Raw genomic sequence first — 21,679 nt, 5'->3', positions numbered from 1 at the left:
CTAGGAAACTGAGAGCCACCCAGTGTCAGCCTTCCCCTACAGTCCATCTCTGACGGACAAAAAAAAAATCTGAATTTATCAGCATTTATCTAAAAGAATTTCCAAGCTTTTTTTCCCCCACCCCTTTTTAAATTCCCTAGGACACAGGGAAGGAAGGCCTCATCTGGAGGAGAGTTTCAAAAGTGCAGCAGGTTGCAGGAGTGTAAGTGATACTGGGCAAGGGCTGAGTGATACTGGGTACATTAAAAGCCAGTTAGGGTCAATACGGCTGAGTTTCCATGTACTTACCACCTTACAGGCTTCTTTTTTTTGACAAGCAATTCCATTTACAAACCTACTCAGCAACAGTAGTCTTGTAAAGTGTACATGTAACAAGTCACAAGTTGTTCCATTTATTTGAGTAAATATCTGGTAAATAAAATCATCAGTAAACATTACAAAATTAAATACATTAAAAAAGCTGGCCAGTATACATAAAATTCACAAACATGTACTTCTTTTGAAAAATAAAATATGTTCAGAGCACCCTTGATATAAAATGCCTGACTAATGTCACCTACCAGTAAATGGTAGCTTATCAAACATTCTAGTTAGGACATTTTCCAGAAGGGAGCAGGGATCTCTGCTCTTGCTCTTACAAGTAAGAGAGCCCAAGTTAAGAAGTCTCCCACTTCTCAGGGCAGAGCCATAAACAAAGGCTGTATTACTCTTTGCCTACCTTTATAGGAGAGGAATCTGCATTTGATTAAGACCACATCATTAAATGAAATACAGTACTTGCAATTCATTTTAGTATCACTGCCTTTCCTCCAGCATGAACCAGCTTTTAAATGCTCATGGACATTACTCTAGATATCACTCCAGGCCCATCTTCAGTATAGGTTAGCACAGCTCCAAGACACCATGAGGTGGAGAGGAAGTGATCCTGGCAAAGCATCAAAGTCAATCAAATAACTTTTAAGTCTACAAATTAAGCCCTTAAAATTCCCAATTTTCATATGCTGCGGTCTAAGTGAGGAGATATGATGAGATTCTTCACTGGGCTGCTTTAAGGATATTTAGAAAAATGGCAGCATTCATTTTAGTAATCTAAATTGGTACCTTTTGGTAGCAAATTTGCAATAACCACCATTTAAATAATTTACTGTAACAAACTTCTCCTTCCATCCATGTGAAACAGTATTCACAACCCACTTTAAAATTTATGTACAGACAAGCACAAGAAACTTGACATCCATGAGTTAAATGTACAACCAACTTAAGAAACGTTATCCAACTAGTTGCAAGGAGACATCTCCTAGCTCTGTAAATTTACAAGATCTTCTGGTTCACCACACAGGCTTGCTGCCCCTCATCTCTAACTCTTGGATTCTTCACTTGCTTCAGTAATCCTCAGGTGAAAGTTGAGCAGCATCCAAATTGTTGATATTTTTGATAAAAAATAATTGACACTTAAAAAAGAACCCTTAAAACACACAAAAAAAAATCTTGAGTCAAAACTGAATAAAATCAAAAAAGTTGTGGAGAAAGACAATTATTTTAATAGAGGTCTTGTATTCAAAGTCCCGTTTCCCTTGCCATGTCTTTTACAGAGTGCTATTACTTTGAGTTATTTATATACTCTTCTTTTGAGGGGGACTGAGTTTCCTCATTCCTCTTATCCGAGATAGCAGCTCTTTGATAAATTCCTAGAAAAAAAACAGAAAATATGAGCAATTTTAATTATCCCACTTTAATCAAGTTTTTTGAGTTTGTTTTGTTTGGTTTTTTTTTTGTTTTTTTGGTTTTTTTTTAAACACAAATGATACATTTTTATTTAAGCTTTTACTGCTAAGCTGGAATTTCCGTGACCTGATGGCCAGGAACCTAATACACATCCTTCCCATCCAGCAGAAGTGTGAACAATGAGCTTTTTCTTGTAATTATGCTGGCTCAGTTATCACCCATCTTTCAGGCTTTCACTGCACAGGGCCTTATACCAACTACTGAATGAAGCAAAACCTATGGCTGGATACAATGCAAACAGTCAAAGCTTAAGCCTGCACAGAAATCAGCACTCCTGCCAAAAGAGGTGTTTCTCTTGCTACTCTCCATGCTGGAACTAGTATTTTGGTTGGCTGCATACTGAGCTGTACAAGAAAGCTGATCTGGCTAAAGAACTCAGCTGTTTTTCCTCTTGCCCTGCTACTTTCCAAGCTGGCTCAGCTCTCTGACCAGGCCCACCACTCAGCCCACACTAACACTTGTGTCAGGCCAAGACAAAGCAAGCCAGAGGTAGGACGATTGGTTTACCATGGGTTAAACTGGTTGCAGAACTAAGTAAATGACAATACTTTGAAAACAAACAAACAAATGCCAAACCCCTCCTCCCCCCCAAAAAAAAACCCAGAACACAACAAACGAATTCATGGACCAGGCCTTTATTCACAGTGATAATTTCCCCAGTTGCAGCAGATTTCCATTCTCTGAAATTCTTCTGGTATGCAATTTCTTGCAGGTGCATTAAAAGCTAAATTACCTCCTTACTGTCCCATTGGGAAAATGACATTTACCCATAGTACTGTGTATACAGCTACAAAAAGGTTCTTATGCAATCAGCTAGCTGTACACACGGAATGTAATTATTCAGTTAGGTTGATGTGAAAAGCCAGGATGGACAGGGCTTTGAGCCTCGTGGACGGTGTCCCAGCCCTTGGCAGCCAAACTAGATGATCTTTAAGGTCCCTTTCAACCCAAACCATTCTATGATTCTATGAAACAACTAAAAGCATGATTTCCTGGATGAATGCTTGAAGTTAAAGATTCCAGTGAACAAAGACACCACTTAAATGACAACACAGTACCTTTCAAAAAGGTCACATGGAAACATGTATTACAAGGTGTTACACTTTGTGTAAAGAAAGTCTGCATAAATGTGTGTATTAAATTAAGAAATATGTCTGGTTTTTTTTGGTGGCACCATGGTCTCAACAAACCAATCTCCTTTCCTGACAGATTTTGCACATCTATGGTGAACTGCATGTACTGTTGCACCACGGTTATTGCTGCATCCACACTACCTGTGGCTGCAATGATTATCAGCAAAGGCAGAGCAGCTACACAACAGTGGGGTCTCCACCCTGAATGAAGTGAAAGCCACTTCAGGAATACATCTATGCATACCAATATCATGCTTCCCATCTGGACAGATAGCCTAATCACATGATCCAAAAAACAGATTTCTTAAGACCCCCAAATCCTCTCCCTCCATCCTCTTGAGGCTGTCTTCACAAAGGCACAAGCCACTGCAACAGTATCAACTTTAAACTTGTCACAGTCCAGTACTTCTCCACTAAAAAAAATCAGAAGGAGGAAGACATGCTTACTCTAAAAATTCACAGCTTTCAACAAAATTTTCATTAGTTCTGTGTCATCATAGCATCACTGTAAGGATCTGTTAGATAATGCAAAACTGTATGGCATGGTGCTGCTTGAAACACATAAACACACTTTAGGATTTTTTACTATCAAACTTATATAAAGCCCAGCAGTACAATCATTAGAGAAATAAAGCAATCTTACAAGATTTTTACTTGGGATTAGTGTCATTTGTACTGCCTCTCAGCAAGTCTTTCCATTTAAAAAAACCAACAAACTATAGTCCCATCAGATTAAGACAGCTTTGGAGAAGAATGGGCTGAAGTGTGGTTTTTCCCTTAGAAAAACTTTTTAAATTGTCTGTTCAAGCCACAAATACTGTACAAGAAGACACTGCATCTGGAAACTCTCCAGCAGCTTCACCGAAGTAAGAGCCTTATGGGAAGGGACATCTGCAGAGTGGACAGGAACACCTACGGTACTCTGTAGTCATAAGGGCTATCCCACCCTGCCATTCCTCTGCCCATTCTCCACAGCTCAGTAGAGTCTGGAGCAAGTTTCCCTTAGATGTGAAATCTTTGTTGCTTTTTAATATGACATTACAGCAAAAGAGAGGAATTCCTCCCCTTAACCTTGAAGAGTTATCAAAAGCACCTTCTTTTACAAAACAAGATATTTGCTTGCAGTTTTCAGGCAAGTTTAACACCACCCAAAAACTTAATGCTGCCAAAATAAACCAAACTGTAGGGTGAACCCCCTAAAGGAGATCTGAAGTAACTGCAACTAGTCTTAAGGCAGAGAAGGCATTCATTTGAAGAAGTAAATGTAATAACTTCAAAGGTTTTATCCCCCAGGAACTTTTTTTTTAACTTGAAATAAGGGTCTGCAGTACCAAAGAGTAAAACCCAACAAGAGCATTTTGCATGTGGCAGACATTTTGCATAATGCAGTAGCACTGTTGTGCACTTCCATAGACACCCAAACCACAGCACTGGTTCAGCACATTTGTGATTCAAGTATCACTTTGCATCTGACACTCACGTGGAGCTGGCTGTCATCAACACAGTTGTGCTCCGGTGCTTGTGCCTTTCTTGCTTTGCTTTTCCTTCCCCATGAAGGAAAATCGGCATTCTAGAAAAGACGCACATTTTCCCTCATGGAGGCAGGAGACTTCACAGCATTTCAGTAAACCTTCACTTTGTAACTAACCAACTCAGGTTTATGTCAGCAATACCCATTTTGTTTTCTTAAGCCATTGCTCAAAAATTGCAGTGTTGTTCCTTGTGGCCATTTGAGTCAAGACTTGATATCCACAGCTATCTCTATCTTGTACACAAAAATCATTTTACCCAGAGCATTTTACTGAAATCCTCCCTAATAAGATATGCTGAAATTTAGCATCAGATGTTTGAAAGCTGATCATGTACTAATCAATGTTAAAAGCACTACTGTAATACAGGTTGAATTATCTATCTATATATACTGATTTAATTAAAGGAGTTAAAAAACAAGAATAATTCAGCTAAGGATTCAAAAACTTACTCATTATTCCTTGAAGGGTTACAGCCAGGAATACACAGGCTACATGCATTTCTAATACAAGAAAAATATCACACCAGCACTTTGTGCCTTGGTAAATAAAACAAAAAATAAAGTTTTTAGAAAGTGCAAAAATGTATGCAGACTTAGTTAAAATCCTTTTTTAGATATTTTCTGCAAGGAGGCACCCTTATTACAAGTATTGAGAATCTTTTTAATTTGTAATACTAAATCATTGTTTCTAGATGACATCTTTCAAATTCTAAAGGCAAATTTTAATGAGAGACAGACTAAATCTATAGTTAATTTGAACTCATCTATATTCAGCCTTAGGCAAAAAAATAATAAAGGCAAAAAACAAAGGTGAAATAATAATTCAGGAAAGGGAAGGAAATCACTTCACCTCTCTGCTTTGGTGGTGCGACTCATTGTTTTAATGAGGTCATTTGACAGACAATGAATTCCAGGCTTCCTATTCAAGTCTTCCAATTAATTCTGGAGACTAATTAGACTCTGCCTCTCCAGATTTCTCTTCCTCAAACAGTACACATGTAGCAGGACTAGTTTTTAAACTAAAATTCAGAATTTCTAGTCCTCCTGCTTCACTAGAGCATGAAATGAATCCTAAGTCAGCTTTCCTTCACAGCTTTACTTCCCTGTAGCCAGGTCAAAAACCAAGATTTCCTTAACTGTTTGCCCAAGGCTATTTCTTGGAGATGGCTTTATTAGTTGGATGTAAAAACTAAAGTCAGCCTGGAGAGCGATCCCACAGCTACTCAGGAAAGAACCTAAATAATAACCCATCTTACTGCCAAACACCTCTTCCACACAGGCTCAACCCCCCACTAAAGAAAATTGTACAGAGAAAAGGGAACTGCTTTGGGAGAACAGGGCCAGAAGATGCCTTCTATGAGCAAGAACCAGTGTAGCATCAATGAATGATGCCCTCAATATGCCCTCCCCAGTGAGGCTACACCACCACCAGGGCATGAAATTTTTGCAGCACTTTAGCTTCTTGGTGAGCTCTGTCTAAGGCACCAACTACATACCACAAAGCTTAGCTACAGTTAAGACTCGCAGCCCAATGATTCTCCAATTCAGCAGCACAGCTAAAGGTAAACAAGCACAGCTTATTCTTGTCAAATCACCACTTGCTCTTCCCTTCTGATATTGCTATGGGTATTTATAAGTTGCGTTCATGATTACTTGCAGAAATGAAAACATGCAACCTTAATTCCCTCCAACGCTGTAGTACAATATAGGGCAGATCTCAGCAGGCACATAAAAAGTTTTAGTTCACTGAATTCAGCGGTCAAATGGATGAACAAGAAATCATCTTTTACTTGAAATGCATCTGCCTGCATTGCTTTTGAACAAGCATGTTTTCTAACCTTTTTTTCTCTACAAATTCTCCTATTTCATTTCAAGTAATATGGACACAAAAAACATTTGCTGTGACTGAATAATTTATCACCCATCAGCTGCCCTGGCTTGCCCAGGTGTAAGGCAGCACGCTGCACTGAGGACACATCTGCAGTGACTATTGCTTCTTGTGGGTATCCTACATATTGCTGCCTTGCAATAGAAAAAACAAACAGTAACATTAACTGGAAATAATTGATAACATATTAGGAGCAAAATAAACATAAGGTCCTTCAAAAGTTATGGGGTTCTGTTTCAGAAGCATCAAGCTTTCTGTTCATGCCTGTATACTAAAAACATACAATATATGTAAATATGTACACAAAACAGCTTTTCTCTTTGAAAACCACAGTGCCTAGACAACTCTAAAAAGTTGCATCACAAGCCTGTCAGTTGCTCCAACTAGGATTTAAACTTGGAGAAACATACAGTTAAGCAAATGCATCTCTACCTTTTCCAAAAGTGTTAGAAGCTGCTGAAATAGTCCAACCACTGAAGTAATTGAGTAGTCAGTAATCAAATCTCTACCCAAGTTCTCCAGAAAATATGCACAACAATTCAACATAGTTTGTTTGCAAACCATATTAAAAATTATTACTAGAAGCTTCCAGCTATGCAGCTTCCTTTTATGATGCAATTTCATCTCCTTTTTCTCCCATTTTGCACTAAGTGAAGAATTGTACTAACAAAATAGATTTAATCCTGCCTGAATGGGAGAGATCTCCAGCTCACTCATCTGAAGCTTTCTATATTTCTATAAGAAAAGAAAGAAGTAAACAAACTGCAAATCTAATTTATTCAGTTCTCTTCAAACACTCATTATCTGCAGACCTTGTGTTGCTCAGCTGCATCTTTTGGAGCCAGTGAGCATAAAAATTGCCCACTCATTGGATTTCTCTCCCATAGCAGTTTCAGAGTTTCCTTGTCATTTTTCCTGTCATCACTTTGACTGTCCCACTAGTGGAAGCTCTAATTCACATCAGCCATAAATATTTCAAATTTTCTCCAATGCCCAGTCTGAATAAGTGGCCTTGCTGTTACCAATAGCAGACATAAGAGCAATACAGATTTAGTCAGCCTTCTTCAAAATATATGTCTTGAAAAAATCTCATGGATTTCACAATCACAACTGTCTTCCTATCCTAAATAAGAATCTATTGTGAAGTATCTAAAGATCATCATAAAGATTGCAGTTTCTATTTAGATCTGTTATAGTCACTGCGAACATTAAGATTCTCCACCATCAGATGATGACAGAGAACATCAGACAGAGCTGAGACAGCAACTCAACAAAGGTCAGAGTGGGATTTTCCACAAGTGACGTGTGGGACTGTATGAAGAACTGACTGGCACACAGATGATGCACGAAGAGGATGCTGCTCCCTGCTCCTTTTCAATTATGAAAGTTCAGATCCAATATTTGATTATGGCACTGATTTAGCAGATACTAAATCCTTTAAGTTTGTGTACATAATAATTCTTTACATAAAGGTCCCACATTAAGCATATCTCCATACAAATTAAAACAGCCATAACTGCTGCCTAAGAAAAGCTTTTAATATTTTTAAATACATTTCAACAGTCCAGTGGTATTTCCATTAGAAGAAAGGTTTTGTAACAGTTCCTCATTAGTTGCTGTCAGATACTATCTTTGGCCAAATTTTTAAAGAGGTTGGGAACTCTTTCCAAGTTTTAAGTGACCTGGATAACTCAGCTTTTTGATGAAAAGTCAATCCAGGATACATACAAATGTTCCTCAGTCTTTCCTTAGCCTTTAGTCTAAATGGAAGATACTGAGCAAAACTGACTTAAGATATACATTTGTCAGTTTAGAAGGTTTTTTTCACAGCTGGCTAAGAGCTTTGAGTTAATAAGCTTTTTGCCCGTACTATTTTTCTTTATGTTCTGAATAGCAGGGACATCATATTACATAACTTTCCCCCCAGTTAGGGATTACTACCTTTTGCAAATTGTATAACTCTTGATGATAAAACCCCTAGTGCACTTGACAGACTATATTTCATTGGTCAGGAGAAATTCCAGTAGCTCGTATCCATTCTCCACAAATCTTCTAAAAGTCCTTCCACAAGCCAACTACCTCAATAGTTTTGAATGGTCTGCAAATATAAAAAGATTGCAGATTTTCTAGACAAGTTTTGGATCCTTATGTAGCAAGTTTAAGCTAACTAAAAGGCTCTTTAGTCCACACATGGAGGGATAAAAATCACTATTTTTAAGTGGCCTAAGCTAGCAGTCATGCAGTATTACTGGGCTCACCATGCCATAGATGAAGAAAAGTTGCTGTTGTAAAACAGTCCTGGATGTTTTACATGTTTTTACTGGATGTGACTCATTTTGGAAACTATCCTCACAGAATCAATTAAGTTGGAAAATGCCTCTGAGACTGAGTCCAAACTACAACCAAACACCACCTTGTCAACTAGTCCATGGCACAAAGTACCTGTCCTTGAACGTGATGGTGACTCCACCATCTCCTCACAGCCCATTCCAATATCCACCAACCCTTTTGTGAAGAATTTCTTCCAAACGTCTAACCTCAACTCCCCTGCCATAGCTTGAGGCTATGTCCTCTTCTCCTATCACTAATTCCTGGGAGAAGAGGCCATCACCACCTGTCTACACCCTCCTTTCAGCTAGAGTAGAGAGTGAGTGGATTAAGTCCCCTCTCAACTTGGCTATCTCTATAGATTGTCAAGGAAGATGAAAATTCTCACAGATAAGGGAGCTGCCTCTATTCCACCCACAAAGGATTGAAGACACAGGTCACCAGTTCAGTATTAAAATCTCACCTTGACCAGCGCCTTGAGGGCAGACAAGGATGTGTCCAGGATGTTGTTTCCCAAGAACTGCCTTACCAACTTAATTTACCAGTATGGCACAAATCTTCCCTGTAGTTCTACAACAAAGGTTTCCAGCAGAACACTCACTGACATCTGTCATGTACCCTTATCAGCTTTCTGAAATTTGTCCCTGCATTGTGTCAAATTTCACTGCTAAAAAAAATAATTCATATGGCATGTTTAATGAAGAAGGAAGAGTAATTATTTGATCTCTGCCTTCAGATAACACAGAGATAAGAGGTACAGCACATGACTGACCGTTAAGCCCTTGGCAACCTGTTCCTCTCACCTAGTCATGACTCCATCTTTCTCCTACTAGCCTGCGACAAGAGCCACACCAGGCTCCACATGCTGTATCCATCTTCACACCTATCTTAAGAAGAAGCACCAAGGTCCAATGGCACTTGCTTAGAGAAGGCTGGAGAACGCTGACAGAGTGTAGCATTACTATAGTGAGACAGCTGAAGACTTGGCATTATGGCATCTCCATAATGGAAGATGTATGTTATCTGCTGTAAGGCAACCGAGATACAACACACAACAAACTCCACAGGTGCTATCAGCTGAGTCTTTCTGGGTCAATTCCCCACTGGGTCAAAATGTTTGCACCAGCAACTATAATAGCAATTCTGGAGAATCTTCCCAATCTATCACAGGAATCAATAAAACTGGAAAAGCCTTGAAGAAAATATCTCATGGACTGTGAAGTGCCTATTCAACCATACCAGCAGTTCTTCCTGATAGTCTGACTATCCTTAAGCCCCACCAGTTTATGTGGCTACAGCTGCAGATATCACAGAAGAACCAACCGATTTGAAGCCCTATTTCCAAACCAAACAAATGGCTTCTAGTCATGCCCAGCTGAAAGGTCTGTGACAAGAGGAATCCTGTAAGCCAACCCCTCTATTAAATACTGTGCAGCAGCCACTTCTGGGAAAGAACTGACTCTATAAATGGAACTGACAAACTGACCCATCAACTAGACTTTTGATTTTTACAATGAGTGGAAGGGGTTTCTTTGTAATATTTATTCTTCCTAGTAAGCACACATTACTGTATGAAAAGCAGGCTATATTGGCACTGGACACATCAATAGATACACAAATTGAAAGTGGAGTAACTAAATCCTGTTAGCACAGGTCATCCCACAATTTTATTCAAGTCCATTCACACAATTAGCAGAGATGCGTATCTGCATAAAAGTTCTCAGAATAAATTTTACTGTTCTACATAAAATTAAATAATTTCACAGTGAAGAGCACAGTCCAACATGCAAATATTTTAGCATTTTTTATATTTTTTAAATATAGTTATCTGATGATAACTATATTTAGTTTTCTTGTAACATAGCAGCTTTAAAAGTCAGTATAGCCAGAAGGACATTACAGCAAACAATACTGGTAGTTCAGCTGGAATGACCAGCAGTTCCTCCACTAGGTACAATCACATTCCTACTGTAGCTAAGTGAAAAGCACAAACATTTTCAGGATCTAAAGCTCCAAGTCTATCAGCTAGCCATTAATGTTAATCTAATTAGTTTATCATAAGAATAAAAATAAAGTTACTTTAGCTTGAACATAACTACAGTTTCCACAGGTTAATAGCATTTAAAAAAAGTCTTTTACCTCTGTTGGTTTGTAGCAATCTACAAGAGTTTCCTAGAAGCAAAATATGAAAGTGTCAGTATCCATACAGAGTAATAGTGAACATAAACAAGTAATGGTATGAAACCTGGCAAGGGAGGGGAGAAATAAAATAAGCAAGAACAGAAATCACTGAATGAAGATGTTACTGAAAGCCCAAAGTTATACAAGTCACCTTTGCTCCCTATGTGGATCAGAACGATTTGTACCAGGAGAGAAATGGCTTCTTTCTCCAGGTAGGAAGTTACAAAACCCCTGTCTCCAAGGAAAACTGAGAAGAGGAGGAGAATCCAAGAACATTTCTCCCAGGAACAGACATGTGAAAGGCAGCTTTCTGTGCGGACATGAGAGTCTTTGCAATGCAGAAATAGAGACGTTAGTTATTCCTAGCAGGGCATGCCTAGCAGGGGGTTGCTGCAGCTACTTTAGGCAGAGGCAGCAAAGCTATTTATGAACGCTGAGCAAACAGCCTGGGGCCATGCCCCACGTCTCTGTGGCTGGCCAGCGGGCACTGAGAAAAGGGTGCTAACAGGCACTAAAATGAGATGTGCTGCATCGAAGCACCACCATTAGTCACCTCCCAGAAGCAAGCTGAGGGCAAGCCATGACTCTAGAACAATTTTCCTTTTCTTAGTGCATCTGAAAAGATCATAAATGGAGACATTTCCTATTGGTTTTATATATTGATTTAGAGAGAGATTTATATTAAGGCAATGATATTCCTTTTCTTTTCCCCCTCATTCTTCCATTCATTAACTCCTACCTCACACAAGATTCAAAAGTTTAGAGAGCTGGTTTAAACTGTTTAATTTGGGCAGATAGCTTTTGAATTTCCTGACTAATTCCTGTTCCTGACCATCTTACCCTTTCTTTGAACTTTTTTTTTGATGGGTTCCAATTTCTTTCTGGTATAGACAGAAATAATTGCCAGTAGTCTAAGCACAAAGGAAGACTTCTGGTCTGCATACACATTTCTGCTGCTGAAGTGAATCACAGAAGCTATCTGGTCATCATAACTGACTCTCAGTCATATAGCTTTTGCCATATACTGTTCTTCATTTTCCTATGTTTTCTGTTCTTTATTTTATATACTTGTACAAATTGGAATGAGGCTAATTTGGCTTAGCATATTTCCCTCTATTAGTGGGTTCTTGGAACTTTTATTTACTAGCGTTATCACCTATCTTCTAAAAATTTTTTATTTAAAAGGATTTTGATTAACTTTGAACAGTCTGATACACTCTGCTAGACTGTATCTAGGAATCTCTCCATTCTTATTGTACATTTACAGTGGATTCAATCAAACACAAGATATCGATCCAGATGCATTACTTCAGCCACCTTCCAATTTAAAATTATAAAATAATTTTACCTGTAATTTGAGAGCTCTCTCCTCTTCGTTGGCTGCATCAAGAAGGTCATCAATGTCAATTTCTACCTCTGGCATTTCTTCTTCCTGAAATGCAAAAATACCCACTTAGTCCATAGAGCTATCTTTTAACTAACCCCAAAAGCAGCCTAGTGATAGCACACAAACCCATCTTCCTGGAGCCAGACAAGGCAATAGGGGATGGTGGCTTGATTCCTTGCTCCCAGGCCAGCATCAGGTCACGCCCCAGCCTCACAGAAGGTGACAGTTCTTAAGGAACGCTTTGCTCTCAGCCAGGACGTGTTACTAACTCATGGCCAGCAGGACAAGTCACGCTACTCTCACAGTACTGGGCAAAAGGATGAAGAAGAAAAAGTAGAAGGAAGAGGAAGTAGGTAACAACTGCAGCAAGCCACAAAATTGTTTTGAAAGCATTTTTGATTGGACTGCTTTTCTTGGTAACACTGTGGAAGATCTCCCCTCCATAAACCTGGCTTACATACATGCTCCATCAGAAGAACTCAGATTTTCAGTACCTGCAGTGAAGCACAAAATCTAAGGCATAGAGTACTTTAGAGAATTTTTCTTAAATCCCCCCAGTCAATCTTACACTCCTCCACCCACACTTCTCTCTTTGCATCACCAACACAGCAGATGCCTTGTTCCCTGAGTCAGAGCAGCAGTCCATACATTTTGAAGGACCTCTGAGAATCTCAATGAGAATTCATGATCCACAGATATTACCATGTATTGCATTTTCAGTTGTGCAAAAAACATTCTTCTGGCCATTTTATACATTTTCTCGTCAAAATTGTTACACGGCTCCCTGCTGCACATACAAAACTCTGGTCTCAGCCACTCTCCCACACCAAGTGGAGCCTTGACAGCAGCCTCAGTGCCACGGCACACAGTTCCTCTCTTGGCCCTCCTCCATCTAAGCCAACACATGGGCACTGCAAGACTGTCCTCTCCCACAAGTACACTGCCATCAATCGACTCGCTGATGTGGCATCCCTTTGGCACCTACCTAATGAAAACAGAGACCTGAAGGTCTCCAAAGCAGAGGGTAGATTTAAGAGTCAGGATGAAGCAAAAAAAAAAAATCACAGCAGCAGCTGCTGCCTTCTTGTACCCTACCAACACTTCTCAAGATCCTTTAAAGAAGCCTTTTCACAAAAATGTGGTGGTTCCAGCAAGTTTCAACAATTGTGAAATAATTTAACAGCTCCAATAGCAACTGCCTCAGGTAATACCAAAATTCTTCTTCTACTGGGTAGAAGACAACTGTCTTCTAAACATTAGCAATGAAGGTAAGTTAGTTCAAGTTAATCTAAGTGAAGTTAAGCACCAAAGTGGCAAAACAACTAGCTGTATTAAACTCCAGCTAAAATGCCAACTATTCCACATCTTTTTGAATGTGAGAAGGAAGGACAGAAGTTGGATGATTAAATTCCCCATTCCTCATTTCTGAAGGAAAGTGTGCAGGGACACTATAGGGCAGTCATGCAGGCATTTAGACCCAGTGAACAAAAATACACAAGGCACACCCTTTGCCCAATCAGCCTAGTCAGAAAGGAAGCGTGGACATTTGCTGAGATGAAGTAAAGATACCAATTACTGCAACACAATCTGGCAATATGGGAGTTTCAAATGTGATGCAACAGATTCACTAGCAATTCAAACGAGAGGAAGAGAAGCCTTCCATAGGCTATATATTCAGTAAAAGCCATCAGAATTGTAAAGGATAAAGAATAATCCATAACAGTGGTACAGTTACTTAAGAGTTTATAATCCCAACTCTGTACTAATTCACATATCACACCAAGAACCATAAATTCCCCACATAGGTAGTAAATCTCCTGAACCTTTTATCTAAGCAGCTCAGCCTAAATACTGTTAAGACAGGGTGCCTGGAGTTACTGCTAATATTGTAAACTTATCAAAATACACATCCACTGAACTGTGTAAATAGCAATTGTGCGTATGTCTGCATTCAGAAGTGCTGTTCAGCACCTTGAGTATTTTGTCAGATACACATTTTGAACTCTTGTCCCTTGGAGCGGCATTCTAGCAAACTGAAACAACGTTGAAAAGCAGCAGTGAGGAGAAATTGCCTAGAAGGTCTATAATGCTTTTTTGTGATCACACTTCATCAAAGTTGAGTGCTCCTGAAAGGTTAGTTTTACTCTGAATAGTACCAGTCAAATGGAAGAAATCCTTGCTTCTTCCCTCTTCTTCAAATCAACTTTCTCCTACATCTTCAAGGTTCACAGTGCCATCAATTCAGAGGGCAACTGCACCAGCACTTCACTGAAATTTCAGTGTAAGAGGTAACACAGACCCTGTACATCACAAAAAGTGATAACACAAAATAAATTACAAATGTTTCTGAAAAAAGGAACTATAATTGTATCCGACACAGTGGCATTAAGTTACACATGCTATTTTACAGAAAATGTATCTTCTTTACTTCACAGCAGATTTGAACTCTGATACATAACACAAATGGAGGGGGAGGCCCAAAAAGGTAACTCTTGCTCTTATTTATGAACAAACAATCAAAACACCTTTTCTCCATCTGAACTACTGCGCCTGCACGATCTGAAGAGTTTTATGTAAGGCATGAAAAACATCCCCTTAGGTCAGGAGCCCGACCACTCCATAACAGCTGTAATGACAGAGGGAGGAAAGACAAAGTCATGCCTTCTGTTTGACAGATTTTATTGGTAAGATTGGTTGCTGCAATTACAATTCAGCAGCTGGATACAGATTGGGCTGGGCCAAGCCTGAAAGGGTCGGTGCATAGCCAAAGGATGGTATTTTAAGGGTCTTGTTACTGTCATGAGGCTGTGCAAAAAACCAAACACTGCCACCAGTTCTGCTCCAGTAAAAGGGAGACAAAGTGATGCATATGGGGGGGCAAGGAACCACTAGCAGCATGCTGACAGGGAGCAGCCTCCAGAAAAGCTAAAACAGGGGTGTGGGGGTTCTGGGTGCAAACATCTATCAACTGAGACTCTTGGGGGAGAGGAGGATGGACACTCTCCTTTTTAAGCATCCTCTGCAGTCTGCATTGACAATGTAGACAGCACATGAGCTGATTTCTGCCTAATCATTCAAAAGTCAGAAAATATCAAAGACAGCTTCCATGATATGTAATAAAACTTACATTCCACCTTGCATTGAAAGACAGCCCCATTACTCTTTAGATTGGATGAATTCTTTGCAGGTTATTGGCAAAAGACCTTGGGCACAGACATGCATTAAGTAGGAAATAGCTGTAGCAGTTTAAGACATTACAACCTCTCCAGCTGGCAATGGTGAATGAAACAGAAACAGGTGAACATCCATTAGTGAGACCAGAAAAAGGTCTTCAAAACTAGCTCCCACAACAGCTCTAGCCAAAGGGCTGGATTTTGCAGGAGCATCTTGAAGAACACTTGCACACTCCAGTATGCTGACCCTGAGGACAGCACCTCCAGTACAGCAAAAGCAGGTCTGAAATAATTCCAAGTATCTACTAATCAAACGTTTATTGGAGACTTTCATATTTAAAGGGCAATGGTTGCCCTATGGATAACTTCCCACTATATATTCAATTGGCAAATTAATTTACTATCTCACACCCTCACTGTCATTCACTGTGCATCACCACATTTGCAGTGCTGAGAAATAATTAAATAGGCTTGTTTGATTTTTACTTTAGATTTTTAAATCTGGGAAAGAAAGGAGAAGTTAAATACAGCAAGAAAAGTTAAAGTCATCATTTGTATAGTGAGCTTGGAAACAGCAGGAAAGGATAACAAGAGAAAAATGAAGGAAAAGGAGGAAAGATGACCTTACAATTCAGACATATGAAAGTTTCAGATTGTATGAATCAGGGATTTCTCTAAGAGTCCTGGAAGATCGCCAGTAAGTGATCAAAATGAAAGTAGAAAATAGGACCAGTTTTTCTGGAAATATCCATTTAATATGTTAAAATATTTATTTATTTTAGAACAGGCATCTGCTGGTCGTCTAATAAAGGCAGCTCTAAACCAGTTCATCTGCAGGCGTGGATGGCACTGCAAGACAGAGGTGCAAGTCTCAGGATGATAAATAAAAAAAACCCTAAATTACCAGGACTAGAAACCATTGATTGCATATGCAACCTTGTGGGATTATGAATGGATTGCATTTCCAGGTAAATGAATATGACCAAATAGTGATTCTTAGAAAACTGGAAAGAAAAACTTATGTGCTTCTTATTGCAAAGCATTCAGTTGTTTGGGGGGACTTATGCATGAGGGAAAAGTGGATAAAAGAGAAAAGAAAAAAAATAGTTTAAATGATCAAAAATCATTAATCCAGAATTAAAGAAAGCTCTTTTTTTGTTTAAGGCGAATCCTAGTTAAGTGCAGAGTCAAAATACACAGCTAAAATAAAGCTATTTGCAAGACAAAAAGACTGCTCCGTCTGTTGATTGGTATGAAGCAAAGAAGATTAGGAAAGGATGCTGAAGACAGCAAGAAGGTACTCAAAACTGCCAGGGTTCGTGAAATTTGCAGTAAGAACAAGAATCCTCAGTGGTAAAACCCAATTACTAAATGACAGCATGCTTTCTCCAAGCCTAAAATATTAAGAGCAGTAATGCCATTGCAGACATGACATGATGATCTAATGTTGGACATGAAAAAAATCAGCTCTTTTTTTTCTTGGGCCAGGTGAAGTAGTTCATGCAACAGTGAATATTAGTTTTTACTGCTGATTATCAGTGAACACATTTAGGATGCTGCTCCCAGTATGACACAATTTTTAGCATGCAGTTACATATTATTTTCTCCCCCATCAGGCACTTATCTCATTAGCAACCAGTCACTGAACATGAAATCTCAAAGGTAACACAGAGACAGGGGCCCCACACTCCTGAGCACATGCCATTCAGTCTTGGCTCCAACTCCAACTCTTTTCTGCCTCTGAGAAGTAGAAAAACCCGTGTTGTACCCAATGTGTTCTAACCAGAGCAGCAGCCTCTTCTACCAACAGCAAGTCTATCTTCCTCTATCGCTCTTGTTTATTGAATAGAAGTGCAGAGACACTCACGGCAAAGTTACCAGATTTCTTCACTCATTTTGAGTCAATAATCCTACTTTTTATAAATAATCATAATTTATCTCTGGAAGTGTGGCTCTTTAACAGACACCTTCTCTGTGCTGAGCCTGTCCTCAAGTCTGACATCACATGGATCCAGTTAAATACATGACAAAGGAGGGACACAAAGTGCACTCCTGTCAACAGAATGGCTTATGCAAGCTTCTCAGTGTCTCACCGGTGCACCAAATGCATCTACATCTACATAAAACGGTATGAAGGGCTGGATAAAAGACAAGGCCACGGTGTTTTATCGATATGGTCCCGACCTGACATACCCTCACCCAGGAGCCAGCAGTCCATAGCCTTGTGCACACACCACTAGAGGGAGGTAACAGTTTGCAAACACAAGGGCCCCTGAAGTTGCTGGTAAAGCACGGAAAGGTCTTCTCACCTCTACATATAGTTCTTGGTCTGGAGAACAAATCTAATTTTATTACAGTACACATTGCCCTCTGCTCCTGTTCTTAAAAATGTAGTCCTCAGCTTTTACTTTAACATCTCGCTTCCTGCAAAATCCTACCACCTCCGCTCCAATCTTTTCGGGTATTTACTTCCACATCCATCCTTTGTACCCCTTCTCTGCAACTGAGGGCCAGAGAAAGGACTACTGGAAGCAGAAAAAGGAGCAACTTATCTCCCAGGCACCGTGATGAGGGCTCCCTGCCAAGATGAAACTACAAGAGCCCAGCCCCTTCTAGTTACCCACAGAGCAAGCTTGTTCACATATGCCAATCTTTGAGCTTATTGCCAAACTTTAACAAGTTCAGGCACATGACAAGCACAAGTGAAAGAGGAGGGGAGTTGCTTGATTAAAGTGAGAACACTCTCATAAACTGGCCACAGGCATCTCCAACGCACAGCAAATCTGGTCCCTCCAAAAGTTCCAAGATCACACATACCAGAGTTTCAACTTGGCTGTTGAAAGTCCTCAAGCAATGTGGGAAACCATTTCTTTTTTCTTCCTGATTTTAATCTCAATCTCAGAAATAACCAAAATCTTACCTAAAAAGCTTTTCAAGATATTCCAGCTGAGGTAGGCACATACTGTGAACCTCCTCAGCTCAGAGTATTTCAATTTGGACAAGTTGAACATTTTAAGTGTGTTTGCCAGTTGTTAAATCAAGAGTAATGCCAAGAACCATGCTTACAGAGCTCTGCATGGAGGATTATGAACCTTGCTGTGAAGCAGAAGGGGAGCTTACCTTGGAATCTGCAAAGTCTAGTAATATAGAGGATGAAAAAAAGCTGCAGAAAAGGTGAGAAGATGGACAGACACTTAAACACACAGTGATGCTGTTTACACAGGCAGGCACTGCTGGACCACAGCTTGTTCAGCCAGTGTGCACAAACTGCATGGTCCAAAAAACATAGCTGCATTAGGGCAGCTTTCAGACCAAGAGAACAAACCCTGTTGGCAGAGCATTTATATTCAAGTGCCATAGTTTATTAACACAGCAATTAGATTTCCAGACCAAAGCTTACCCACAACCACCTGGCTCGGAGAAGAAAGAAACTGCTTGTAAAAAGCCTTGTCTGCATCTGCCAATTTACCCTATGTTGGTTAGTAGATAAGTGGGAAAGAGCCCCAGGCTTATATCAGGAAGTACACATAATATTACAAGGAAATCTCAACCAGGAAATCTGTTGGAAATTCATGTCTGAATCCAAGGAACAAGGAGCACTCTCAAGCTCTAAGATCTAAAGTATAACCTAACAGCATCCCAAGTCCAGGCCAGTGTGAAAATTAGGTGTGTGTTGCTCCCAGCCAGAGGCATACTATAAGAAAAAGCGTAGGATTGTATGTCAAAAGGATACCACCATACTCCTTGGGTACTTGAAAAAGCATGCCTATCCCACAGCCTAGTCAGCCTTCCCTGAAAGAGCACTGTTAGGAATTCTTGGCCTCGTCCTTAACCATCACCATCATCTTTTCCTGTCAAACAGTTAGGAGAGCAGTTTGAGCAGTATGTTCCTTAGAGAAAAGAGAGGGACACAGTTTTGATGCAATCAGTCTACATAAAGACAAATTTAGAGATTTAGAGTCAAACAACAGGGACATGCTCCCTCTGTGAGATATGTTACCTGACATGACTTGTTAATCAGTATTTTTGCAAGTTGCCTAGAAGGATTGAGGGTCACAGATTTGTGGGGTTTGAGTTTGGGTAGTGGGAAGCAGGAAGGAATTCAGATCAGAATGATCTCAAGCAGGACAAACCCTTTATAAGGATATCACCCTAAGCAAACTGGAACACTAATCCTGTATGTTAATGTTACTTAACAATAGTCAAGAACAGCTCAGGCTTCCTTACTTAGAAACAATTACAAATAAAAAACATGGTGTAAAACATTTGAAAATTTCTGGGAATCCCTTAAATATAAAGGCATCTTAATGCCCATGTACATGCCAGCAGTTAGATACAGCTGCAACTTCAGACTTCAAGTGGAAGTGAAAAATAAATTAACATGGCAATGGATATACAATACACACAAAACACTTACATTCTAGTTGTGAACCTCATTAAAGCAATTAACAACTAATATTTTTAATAATCGGAGAGGATCATCCACTCAAGCCAAGTTCTTCCATCTCATTACTCAAGTGGGCTCTTTCTCTTGCCTCAGTCACTGTAAACCATTGTTTGTCTCAAGCTGGCACTATCATAGATCAGCCTCTCCTCTTGGCTCTCAAGTGACAGTAGAGCAGACGAAACAGACAGATGCTATTCCAATTACAAGTTCCATTCAAAGAACCAGCCCCTCTAAAGCAGCAAATGCACCCCGAAGTTTTTACTGTAAAACCCCATGCAATTACACAAAAACAGAAACAGTACAATCCTGGCACTCGGGTGATACAAAAGGACACAAGTCTCTTGCGCCCTTATTCCAGGTGGGGTCCCTCTATCAGCAAGGAGAGATCAGGGTTTTGGGCAGAGATAAGAACATCAATCCCTCAATGCAATTCCTGTGAAAGCCCCCTTGATGGGCAAGTCTTTGTGAAAGAGGACAGGATAAGGACATCCACATCCAGAGCACAAGTCTCCCCACCCAGTCTCTCTGAATATCTTCACCCTCCCCAGAATACAAGCCTTCCTGCACTGACATTCAGCACAGAGTCAGCTGCTGTCTTTGCAGATGCCACTGCAGTTTTGCCTTTCCTTCAATTAGAAGGTTAGAGGGCAGAAAAACGATGGCAACAGACCATGATTCCCCCCAAACTCCTTACAGTTACAGGCACTAAATTTAAGCCAGCTGTTAGGTCCTAAATCATAACATGGTTAGCATAACATTTTAAACCTGTAAAAGGAGTGAGGGGAAAAATAAGACATCCAACTGTGTCAAAGAGTCAGCTGGAGGAGGGGAAAGGGGAAGTTAAGCTAAAGCACAGTGAGACGGGCACTGCCAAAACCCCTACTGAAATTACTCAGGGAAGGGGAGGCAGGGCCAGTTTCTAAGAACAATTTAATATATAGAAGCTATGCAACTCTGGGTTTTCCAAACTAGAACAATGGAAAATCTGGACCACTCCCCTGCTACTGTATTCCACTGCATCACAGACAGATGCTACTCATCACACCTAAACTGCTTCAGTGCCACACAGTTATGCCAACACAAAGCTTCAAATAAAGCATGGTACCACTTCCCAAGCAACAACAGAGCAAGTAGTTGAAAAAACATTGATAGGTAGAGCTTTATAATATTAGCAGCTTGCAACAGATGAAGCATCATAATTTCTGCTAGCTGTTTCAATGTAGATTCAGGCCTACCTACACCCAGAACTGGTGGCAGTGGGATTTTGAAACAGAGATCAAGGGCTCTCTTTGCTCAGTATGGGCAAACTAGACATTAAAATTCACTTTACATTTCTGCACCAATGTGACCACTACTGTCAGAGTTGCCTTTGTGTTTATATAGACCATATGAAAATGGTGACATGAGTCAAATACTCTGGAGTGCCTCTGCAGAAGAAGAAATCTTGGTTCCTCTCTTTCCACAGTTCTCCAACCTGCTTGCTAGCAGGGCCACAAAGCTGCTATTGAAAGAATAATGTGTTAGGAGAAAAACTAAGTTTTATTGCACTTTGAACTCTGCCAACTCAGCTGAGGCCACACTTGCCTAGCAGACACACTGCCTACTGTTGGTCACCAGCACACCCATCAAGTTTTCTTGCTGGAAGGAAGGCTTTCTGTGCCCTTTCAGAAGACCATGCCTCTTTATTTAGATGCCTGGGCTGCCTGCCACCATTCACTGGCTGCATTCTCCCATCAGCAGCAGGGAGGTAACTCATACAGCATTGGATGCAGCCTGCAACTCCATGAACAGCACTGGCGGCTTGTGCAGGTGCCTTGGCCAAGAAA

The 21,679-nt window shown here is 40.1% G+C and overlaps 1 protein-coding gene across 1 annotated transcript in view; it reads right to left on the bottom strand.

The window, feature by feature from the left end:
• Positions 1-363: 363 nt before the first annotated feature.
• PPP1R14C (protein phosphatase 1 regulatory inhibitor subunit 14C) overlaps positions 364-21,679 on the bottom strand; it is a 51,645-nt gene continuing 30,329 nt past the window's right edge. The window contains exons 2-4 of the mRNA XM_038132106.1: positions 12,195-12,278; positions 10,805-10,837; positions 364-1,688 (exon numbers count right to left, since the gene is read on the bottom strand). Of these exons, the coding sequence (XP_037988034.1) occupies positions 1,614-1,688; positions 10,805-10,837; positions 12,195-12,278 (192 nt within the window). The 3' untranslated portion in view covers positions 364-1,613. The remainder of the gene's footprint in view (positions 1,689-10,804; positions 10,838-12,194; positions 12,279-21,679) is intronic.

Source organism: Motacilla alba, chromosome 3, assembly GCF_015832195.1.
Source record: "Motacilla alba alba isolate MOTALB_02 chromosome 3, Motacilla_alba_V1.0_pri, whole genome shotgun sequence".
Classification (NCBI taxonomy): Eukaryota; Metazoa; Chordata; class Aves; order Passeriformes; family Motacillidae; genus Motacilla; species Motacilla alba.
The sequence above is the reverse complement of the archived record's forward strand: the minus strand, read 5'-3'. Positions and strand labels throughout refer to the sequence as shown.